The sequence below is a fragment of the Tachypleus tridentatus genome, chromosome 9 (assembly GCF_004210375.1).
Source record: "Tachypleus tridentatus isolate NWPU-2018 chromosome 9, ASM421037v1, whole genome shotgun sequence".
In the NCBI taxonomy this organism is placed as follows: Eukaryota; Metazoa; Arthropoda; class Merostomata; order Xiphosura; family Limulidae; genus Tachypleus; species Tachypleus tridentatus.
Window position 1 is genome coordinate 47,664,501 of NC_134833.1, and position 11,386 is coordinate 47,675,886.

At 32.3% G+C, this 11,386-nt stretch overlaps 1 protein-coding gene across 5 annotated transcripts in view; it reads left to right on the forward strand.

Moving 5' to 3' along the window:
• Positions 1–11,386, forward strand: part of LOC143225198 (SID1 transmembrane family member 1-like) — a 201,657-nt gene that overhangs the window by 185,463 nt on the left and 4,808 nt on the right. For all 5 annotated transcript variants that reach the window (XM_076454195.1, XM_076454194.1, XM_076454192.1 and 2 more), the window contains one exon: positions 4,328–4,441. In XM_076454195.1, coding sequence (XP_076310310.1) covers positions 4,328–4,441 — 114 coding nt within the window. The remainder of the gene's footprint in view (positions 1–4,327; positions 4,442–11,386) is intronic.

Below are 11,386 nucleotides of genomic sequence, written 5' to 3' on the forward strand. Positions count from 1 at the left end.
TACAATTTAAGTTTTTACACATTTCAGTTATATTAACATGTTAAATTTAAAGAAAAGTTTCAGTTAAAGATTGAAAAAGTGTCATATTGTCCAACCAAAAAATTTCATCATCAACTTTAAGCCAATAATGGGATATATGGGTGATTTGTGATCCATGTTACACATTTAAGGATTAACTAGCCCAGTTCTTTGAACTCAAAGTGTTTGTAAAAATTTTTCTAAATTCGGTAAATTTCATCTGATAAACATCAGAATATCCCAGAGGATGTGTAAAAAAAATCTGAATAAAAAATACTACTAAAATATCTGAAATATTTACTACTCAATTATTTGTGTCTTCTAGAAATGTTTTCTATACATTCATACCTTTAATTAGCAGAACAAAGAACTTCTCATTAGCCATTCTATGCCATAATCTCTCATCTGTAACTTTAAGTCACTGCATAGAAATATTTATTGCATCCAAGAAATCTTAGCACATGACTTAATATTAAAGATTAAAGGAAGCATTAATCTCACTGTGAGTGCTCATTTCACAAAGTTTTTGATACTAAGTCTGATTCTAAACATATTTTTCCAATGAATTAGCTAACACTAAAGTTGGTTTATAATTTGATAAAACACATAAAAAATATATATAAATATCAGGAAATTATTAACAACTACTTATTTCCTACCATAATCAGGGCTATAGTGAGATATTTTCATGCTCTGAAACAGGATGTCAAATATGTTTTTTATAAACTGATAGACTTAACTCTCTGCATACAATAATTATTTCTTGCCCATCTGTCTTTCAGATTATGAACATCCTACAAAATTTGAGCTATCTGTCACCTAAAACACTTCTTGTAAAGTAAATTGTGCTTGTATATGATGTATAATTATGCAAAAGTAGCTGTACACCAATAGGAGGACAAGACATCTATGCACAGTAGATTCCCGTAAGAACTTGCACTCTAAACTAGCTTTATTTTTATCCTCAACACTATCTTTGACAGATGTGTTTAAGTTCAAACTTAATTCTTTCCATACAGAGTCAACTGATGCAACCAACCTTGTATCTTCAAAGTAACGATTACAGTTTCCATATTGTAACTTTTAATATAGAATGTATCTTCAAAGTAATGATTGCAGTTTCTATACTATAACTTTTAATAACTATGATAAGTCTTTTACACAAAAGCATCAGAATTTTTAATTAAATATTTTTAGAAAAGATTTGTTCATAAATATGTGTAGTCACAGTTTTGACTGTTCTGACAACAAAGTGATTTTCATGTTAATGTTAAGTTTTTTTAAGCTAAAAATTTTCAAATTTGATTCTGATAACCTCTAAAAGCTCCTAAATAAATAAATAATGCTATTTTCATTTAAACTTATATTTCATATTTTATTTTTCTTCCCTAACCCTAAATGGATTCAATCAATTTGACTAACCTTTTAACCTCCTTAAAAAAACCTTTTTTTTTAAAAAGTAACTAAAATATTTGATGTGGAGAATTGCTACAATGATGATGAATTCTTAAGTGATGATGAGTGCCACCTATTTATGAGATTCTGGCAATGCTACTAACACTACCTCTGCTTTATTTGTGTACAGTGGGGGCTTCTTGGCTGTGGAAGATGTTACTGCCATAGTTCATCAGATTGTGAGTTATTTCATGCCTTTCTTGCCCTGTGATAACAATGTTTCTCCTCTAAATCTCATAGTAGATTTAATTATTCAGGTTTGATCTTTACATTCCCTTCTCGTATCTTTTGGTTCTTCCCATTCTTTACTATATGATTTTACATTAAGGATTATTTGATTTTACCTCTTTCTTCAAGCATAAAGAGTTCATGTTGACATATTCATGAATCAGCTTCATTAACTCTTTCGAATACCTCATCTTTCTTAACTCCAAGATTCCTTTACCGTGACTTAAGGCCATTTCCCATTAAAGACTTTCGTGAGGACTGATCCCTGTCTTCAGTAACACTCTCTAGTGCTTTGTTTGCCCTGTTTTTTCTTACTCATATTCTTTGTTAGCTATCTTCTTTTCTTTTCCTAGTTGATGCTCTACACCATGGCTTTTATATTTTCTTGGAATCAACAGTTGGTATTTTTAATACCATGTCTATGGTTTTTTTTCTGTTCTTATTTGATTCTTTTGTTCTTGAGACCTTGTAGGACATGATGATCTTCTCTGTTTCACTTGTATTCACCAGTCTTACCTCCATGACCTCTAGTTGGCTTTTTTATTTGCTCTGAAGTCTTCAAGGATGTTCCTCATGCCTTGGAGACTTAAACTGAGGCTGCCTCACACTGGCCTTCCCTTTCCTCCTTGGTTTCTTGTCACTCACAGCCTCGTGGGTCCACTACAGTTTCTCATCCATATGAAATCTCTTCTCCTCTCTCTCTTTTTCACCTTTTTTTTTTTTCCTCTTATTAATTTGCATAATTCCTCCATCCCATCAGGTTAGCCATAAGGTTACTATCAGCTTGGTCCCCACAGGGCACATGCATTTCTGTTTGCAGACTTTTAGACCACTTTCGTGGCTGACTAGTGGATCATTTAGGATTTTAAGCTTGGTCTTTCTCACCTCCTCTGTCCTCTTTTCCCATTTGCTTTGTATGATCCTCAGCATCATACTTAAGATTGTGGTATTGAATCTTTTGGACATGAGCATCATTGAGAGAGTTGTTTGCCCCTTTCCAGAGTTTTATTTTCACATTTTTGTTGTCCCTAAAAAAAGGCCAGGGACTGAAATTTCATCATGAACCTCTTCAGTAACCTAACCTCAACCACTCTCTTGTTATTCTTCACTTCAAGATGAAGGGGTTTCTTCCTATCAATTAGTCCTTTCCTGTGGACTAAAATGAACAAAGTAAACATCTCAGATATCTTTCTGTATAATCTTATTGTCCCATTGTTTCATTTATCAGGGCAAGGTTTAACATTTTTTGAACACTTTGACATTGCTTCATGGAAGTATTTTCTATTATTAAGTAGATGACTGCCTGTTTTTCTTTTCAGGAGGCCTGCTTTTCAGCCACATCAGTTCTCCTTCAGTAGATGTTTGGTTTTATTTTTCAAGTCCCTTCTAACTTCAACACAATACTTGGTCCATCTTGGGGTATTTTTGCAATTCATTGGTGAACTGGGCTCAGCCTTCCTTCCATTTATCTGTAGGAAGTGGTACATCTAGTCATCTCAGTTCTTGCTTTTCTTGCATGAAAGGGCTTATCTCTCAGAGACTCTCACACCTCTCAAACATCATGTTCCTCTAGGCTAGGATCACTTGAAACTTCTCTAATGGACTATGAGTAATCAACAGAAGATCTCTTATGATCCTTTGCCCTTTCTTATCACACTGCCATTTACTCTTAGTTAGAGTGTAGCAGTTTTTATATGTATCAGATAATCAGGCAGAAATCAGTGAATTATTTTTAAAATTCTCAATACAGGTTTTATTCTCTTATTTTGTACATTTTTATTGAAGAAAAACATTGTTAATCACACTTTTATTTTATTCATTCTCTTAATTTATCTTTAGAGAAGATTATCAGGTTTTAAATACAGTGCATTAATTGTTGTGAGCATGTAGTTTGAATGCACATATATAGGGAAACTAAATGGTGAGAATACATGTCAGGAAAAAAATATTTTATTTACTGAGTTCAGTGACCTTGTTCATTTTATGAGAAAACAATTTCATATGTCAGAGTTGCTGTACTCTGATACCTACAGCTCAACAGCTTGAATCTAATAAACATTGATGACAACCATCTAAAAAATTAATATAACAATTGTTGTATATTACACTTATGTATTTGCACATTTAATAGAATATTTTAATAAGTGATACTGTATCTGGCAAAGAGCAAGCCTAATGAAACATTTTTGAATGATCCAGGTTTTATAAAGTTTCTAGGATTTTACTAATTAAGAATTTCTTTATTTCCAAAACATGTATTGCATTTTGACAAAAACTGTAGGCACCATTATAATGAAATTGTGTTTCAAAACTGGTTACAGTTCATTATGTTTTCATTGTAGTTGGTTTGTTAATTTATCACCAAATTTTATCAGATTTCAAAGATAAATTATTTGATGGTTAGAAATTTTATAAACGAAGGATTCTGTCACCTTACTGGAGTATTATCAACATTTCATATGGAAAGTAAATTGTAAACTGTCAGTTTTTAGGTTTAAGGAAAACTCTTTATATTTGAGATGATTATTGTAATAATGAAATAATACACACACTTATTAGTTATGTTTATATTATTGATGTGATATAATTGGCTGAATGGGTATTATTAAAGATTTTTTTTCTGTAGGAGACTCCTGCCCAGTCTAGAGAACACAATAGAAACTGTCTTGTGTTACATTTTTATGATGATCATGACATCTGGCATTTACTGTCCAGTTCTGCCCTATTCTTTTCTTTCATGGTAAATATAAAACTTTTATGTTCATAAGATTTGTATCATTCAGTAGGTAAGCATTAGTAAAAATAGTTTAAAGAATTATAAAACTTTTCTAGTAAACAATTGTAGGGTTCCATCCAGAAAGTTTAAGATAAGGATTTTAAGTATTTTTAGACAGAAAGAATTATGTTTTAGGAAAAATGTCTTTATGTTATGTGGCATACAGGTAGTAAACACATTTTTCAAACTTGAATTTTGTTTCAATGAATTATGCTTTACACATTACAAAACAAACATGTTTTCATATTAAATTTCATGAAGGTCAAAAAGAAGGTAACTGTGCTGACAGAAAATTTCTTTCTGTAACTTACTGGATCAGATGTATTGTAGCTTGCATAAAGTAATAAATTTATGGTTGACAGATTTATAAGCATAGAAGAAATACACAAGTTATTGCAAACTTAAGAGAGTTGATTTCCTAAAAACTAAAAAAATATACAGTGGTCAAAAAATTTATTGCATTACCCAATTTTTTTATACTTTTTTTTGGAATCATTGGTTTAGAAACTCTAATGCATGTAGGTACAATTTTGTTTTGTGGATGATGCAGTGATGTCTAATTATTACATCAATGGTTATAGGGTGTTTGTGTATTGTATTAGCTATTTTTTGTCTGTAAATAGAGTTTCATACTGAAAATCAGTTTTGAAGCCTAATACAATATGTGTGTGATGTTACCATGGTCAAGGGTTGTGAAATAATTACACAGACAAATACAGCTATTGTTTCTTTGAGCAGAGAGGCCTTTCAACAAAACAGATTGCTAAAGAAATTAGATTTAATCAATTCACACTGAAATGCTGGGTATATACACACACACACACACACACACACACACACAGAGACTGGCTGTATGGAGGGATGGAATGGAATGAGCTAGGAAGAAAACTTCTACAGCAGCTGATGATATTATTATGAAATGCATGAGCTGTCAAGAAACTTCTGAGGTCCCTGTCACCATGTGCACTATCCAGTCTCACGTGCTGAGCCAGTTACCTTGCCTACATACAGTTCCTCATACACTCTATACCACACCAATATCAAGCAGTCACATACAGCTCCTCATGCACTCTATACCACACCAATATCAAGCAGTCATGAAGGCCAGAGGAGCATAACCAAATTTTAAAACAAAATACAAACCCCATGACCACTTTTTGTCAGTTACATTAGTGGCATTACCAGTAAATCTAGGTTTTCTTAATCAGGGAACATTTTCATATTTGCCAAGTATTTGTTAATCATCTGCTGTAATATATTTGTCATGGTTAATTTATTAATAAAGATCTGTATGTTTGGATGACTGAAATTTGTGTAAGCTTACACCTTACAATATCAAACACCATTTTATACTGGTTCTGACACTTCTACAGTACACAATCTTGTAAAAAAATTACTAGAACCAAGAAAAGTGTAAAAAATTGGGTGATGCACTTATTTCTTCTCCACTGTATGATCTGCATTTATATGCATTCTATTTCAAAGTCAAGGCTATTCATAGTTAATGTAAATATCTTAAAGCAGTAATCCATTTCAGCCTAAAGGTCATGTTACTATCATAGTTTGATTTTATTATGCTATTATTATGTAAAATTGAATTAAGTGGCTTGAAGACAACTTTTTTTTTTTCATTTAAAGTAGAATCTAGTACAGTACTTTCATCTTGTATTAATTATGGTACATTTACTCGACATATACTGGATCTCTGTTTGTATTTTCAAAAAAATTATTTTTTGCATAAATAATTATTATAGAACATATTATAACACATATTAATACACCAAACAATGCCTGGCACCAACAGATGTTGAGATTTTCTCATGCTAGTAAAAGTCAAATGTTTGCCAATTGCAATTTGGAGACAGGTTTCAAACAGTACATGAATTCCATATATATATATATTTATGTTCTCATGATCTACGTGAATCACCAATGGAAGAAAGAAAGGTTTCAAAGAAAATTGTTGGAGTTTAAAATGTCATTTAGCCTTGTTTCAAAACATTTTATTTAAATCTTTTATCCTTCCAGAATGTTTCAACATTGCTTATCTCCCATTCAGGAGAAGCATGCCACCAGGAGCTGATTAGGGTTTTAGCATTTCAACCTACTTCTGACAGTTTTTTCCTTTTGAAACAACACCAAGTGATGTGTTTTCTTTTCCCTTACATCACTAGTCTACTTCTCTTTGCCCCCCCCACTATATAGCCAGGTGTATTTCTTGACCCACTCAATTAATTTATTTTGTTATATGACCTAATATTTCATCTAATCTGGTCATTCTGACATTATACACCATAAAGTCTTAAATCTCATAAATAAATGTACAATTGACTTTGTAGTTCTAAGAAGCTCTAGAATTCAGAGACTTGGCTGTATTAATCTTTTCCTGGAGACTGCATTTAAAATGGAATATACTGGATTATTACAAAAGTTTCTTTCCTGTAGCCATTGGATGACATCAGTGGATATACAGAATTGCTTATCTTTATATTTCTGCTTATCCTTTCTTTCTTTCTTTTCTTTGCCATTGGAAAGGGGAAAAGGGACTTTGGCTCAGTACATTTGGGTAGCTCATCCAACTCCAGTCCTAATTTAGTACTACCAACTCAATGTTGGTACATCTGGAAATTTGGATCAACACAGTTGGGACACTTCAACTATTTGCTTGTATTGTGTATTGCAAACCTTGGAGTCTTGTGCTCATATTCTTCTGTCTGTCACACCCACTTTCAAAAAACATCCTTTGTGCCATAGGGATGATGGCTTTATTTCACACAGTCATTCATTTTAAGTGCACTCACATCACATATTACATTTCCAATGTAATTTTTTTTCTCTTTGGCCCTTCTCTTCACACCTGTTATCTCAGCAAATTTCTCTCTCTTCCACTTTATATAGATCTGCACATCTTTACAGGTGTCCTTCTTAAGAGCTAGTACACTGTCTTGGAAGAACATCTTTTGGGTTCTAGATCTTCTCAAGAATCATAATCTTATATCAGTCTTTTGAATTGTTGGACTTGTCATGAGTTTCTACCCATACTACATCACTGCTATGTGTTTAGCTTATACAACTCTGGAGTGGTTAACAATCTGGGAGGAGCATTATTCCATATCTTTTATTTCACTACATTTTCCCTCCTATTTTGGTGCTTTAAACATTCTTGTGGATTCTCTTTCCATAGAACATTAGAATGGACCCCTCAGTTTTTTGATTATTGTGGTTTGTTTTTTTTACAACGGGTAGGCACTAATCTTCTGCTTTGCTGGTTCCTCAGCTACAGACCTCTCTTCTCTAGTGATGGATACTTTAAGGCATTTTAGTAGAACTTTTTTGTCTGTGCTTATTATCCTCCTTGTCTTTTTTTTTATCTGGTATTGGCAGGGTCAGTTCATCAAATTGTCAAGTCCTGCTTATTGTGTTCACACTGACCACAGTGTTTTCTGTTTCAATGAGATGGTTTAGTGGAGTAACTGTGAGTAGCAACTACATCACTTCATACAAATGATAATATTGTGAAAATTTTCAAGTGAATTCTCAGTAGATTAAATTAGGTTTGCTTTATAACAGGAGACTTTTAAGATAAATTGCAAAGTAATACTGAGTTCTGTTAAAGCTTAGTCAGTTCTATAAAATAAATGGATAGGAAACAAAGTGTCATGCACAATAAAAAGCAATCTTTATAAATTTTACACATACAGTTTATATACTTGTGTTGGATGCTGGACTGTTGTTTCTGATTGAGTTGTGAATTTATGAGGCTATGTGTACTCCTTGAACACTTACTTCCAAACTGACTGATTCACTCAAAATGGCTTTCATGCTGTATAAGTCTCACATTACATAGTTAAATCTGTAATGCAAGACTAAATCATAGCAATTGGTGCTAGTTGTGTTACTGGTGATTCCCATTTAAACATAAGAGAGATTGTGACCTCAAGATATCACCTGACATATAACTTCAGGACTTTGCTGTTGACTGTTGTGCATAAGGTGCATCTTTACAGCCATACCTCCTATGGGTAAACTATATGTTTTATTTTTACCTTCTCTCAAATATCATGAAGGATATGTGAAGAGAGCAAAAAAAAAGTTTGTGTGTGTCACTAAGGAGAGTTTATTTACTTAGGAGTGCAAACTGATTCTTCTTAACTGTATAACATTCATATATGATAGAATAATGAATAAAACAAATGACTTGTATGCCACCTATGAGTGGATTTGTTTTAAGTATAGAACTGTATAGAGTATGCTATCATGTTAATTTTTCATAAATGCCAGTACTTTATGACATACAAGGAATTGCTTGGATTTGTAATACTTGTCAAATATAACTATATTAGTTATATAACTAATTCTATGGAAGGGAGCTCACCAACCAAGTGGACCATGCATTATAGAAATGGCTAGTGAACTTTGGAAAGCTAGATGGTATGACTGTGCATCGGATTGCAATGCTATTAGAGCAGAACTTGCTTATGGGAGTACCTTACCAACCTCGGAGATATATCTTCTTGTTGAACGTTTGAATCCTGGACCCTGTTAAGCTTTTAAAACCATTGTAGAAATAGTGATGAAGAACTGTAGAAGTGATGAAAGTGAACAATTAGAAACGTCAGGAGGAGAAACAGAAGTACCAAGATGTAATTTTAATGGTACATGCTATGTACCAAGATAAAAACATGACTGTTACAAACTGGCAGTCTGTTAATGTGACATTTTTCCCATCATTAGTAGAGGATGCTATATTTTACTATCATTATGAGTCACTTAAATGTGATAGCCAACCCAAGATACTGCTAGTGGTCTCCAGAACTCTAAAGCAAGGAATACTTTGGACTTTACATAATGCATGAACTAGAAAGTACTAGGAATACCATATACTGCTGAAAATTTGCACTAGTAGTTTTTCTGGTTACATAATTGTAAAAACATGAGAACTTAGTTTCGACTTTGTGCCAGAGTGTTTTGAGCTCTTCCTTCAACCCTTTGTCTCCCAACATGTTTTTAAATTATTTTCTACATGTAGTACTGTGCTACATTCAAAATATAATTAAACTACTTTATATGAAGATGGAATTAATGTTATTTTGTGTGACAACTTGAATTTTTATGTTATCTAAGTTTTAATTGCTTTGTTTCAAAGGAATCTTTTAGAAAAAATACTTAAATGTAATTTTTGTTACATGAACTACATGCTTCAAAAGATCTTGAATTTAGCATCATTTTTTATTAGACACATAAGCTAGCATGTACAGGCAGTTCTACATACTAAATAGATTTGTTTGACCTAATTGTTATACGAGAACTGAAGTCTGCAATCTGGATTGCCTGAGAATCGTATAAGTCTTCCAACCCTTGATGATTGCCATGCCCACCTTCTAAATATTGCCTTGAGATCTTCTACTTGACACAAGTTTATATAGTCATTAGAAATATCTCACTTTACACTATAGCCTACCATTGGTTAGTTTGAAATTTATGCACATTTTTCTGTACAGTATACATGTAACTGTCTTTCATATGGTTGTCTACCTGATAGATTGTAGTATGTACTGTGGTTTCTTACCTAAATATGCTTTTGTTAGAGATACGGTGGAACTGTATTTAGGTCTTATTTTTATATTTTAGTTAATTATATATTATATTTGTTTTAAAAATCATGCTTGAATAGTTTAATGATTTTTATACATTTAATTTGTCATCTGGATTTTGAAAGATTATAAATAAGGTGGCGCACATAAGCACTATTTTGTTTCAGCAACGTGTGTCTGCTAAAATAACTTTGTATAGCCCCACAGGCATCAATTAAGAATTTGAAAGTAAAATTAAAAAATAAACTGTAAGTGGAAAGATAAAAACTTGAAATTAAGCAAATAAAAAATACAACTACTTTAGTGGATTTCTGTGATGGGCTTGAAAGTATGTACATATTTCCAGTTGTTAAACTAGTTTTAAACATTTCACAGCACTGTATGTTGGTGATAATAGATATAGTTAGTGATATAGAAGAGAGAATGGAAAATATAAATCTATACTTTAAAAATACTTGATATTCAGTTAATAAGGTCCTAGAGGTTATCAAATGAAAAATGGAATACAATAGATAGAGTTTTCATACTCAAAAGTAAAGTCACCTTACAGGTGAAATATTCAGAGCCCAAGTGCAAATAATTACATGATATAACAAATATTTATTAGAAATAGTAGAACAAATCAAAATTAAATATGGTAAGAGCAATATTATTCACTAAAAAAATTAGTAGTTGGTAGTGATAGGGTGACTAGAATCTTCATGAATATAGTGAATCCATTGCTACCAAAATCAGAAAGATAACCAGTATGTACTGGTTATTATTCATTTCTTTAGCAAGTGTTTTGATGTTAAAATGGTAGTGCATTCCACTGCTAAATGTATGGCTGAACAATATATATCACACTTTAAAGCACCTGAAATTATTCAGATGGGTGGAGGACCTGTCTTCAAAGACCATTTTGTTTTCAAATTTTCACCAAGAATTGTACATGGTGAAATATGTACTTCACAAATCATTTTCAGTTTGATGAGTTAGTTAAGTGGGGGTATGCTTACTAAGTTTGTGAACCTTCATCAAACTATTTTGGATGTTTACCAACTATGTGCTATAATGGCACACCATGCAGCTAAGTAATTGTTGACCAGTTGTTCTACACATCTTATGCTGCTTGGATGAGAAATAAGCTTCCATTTGATATGATTTACAGCTCTTCAACTGGTGCATGTGTTCTGTAGTTTCAACAGTAATATGGAATGGTTACTTTCTTTATCAATTGATAAAACATGAATTTGCATTAGTTTGAGTAGCTGAAGATGGCTAAAGTGTTCAGATATTCATACTATCATTGCTGCACCTTTAAAATGCTTGAGAT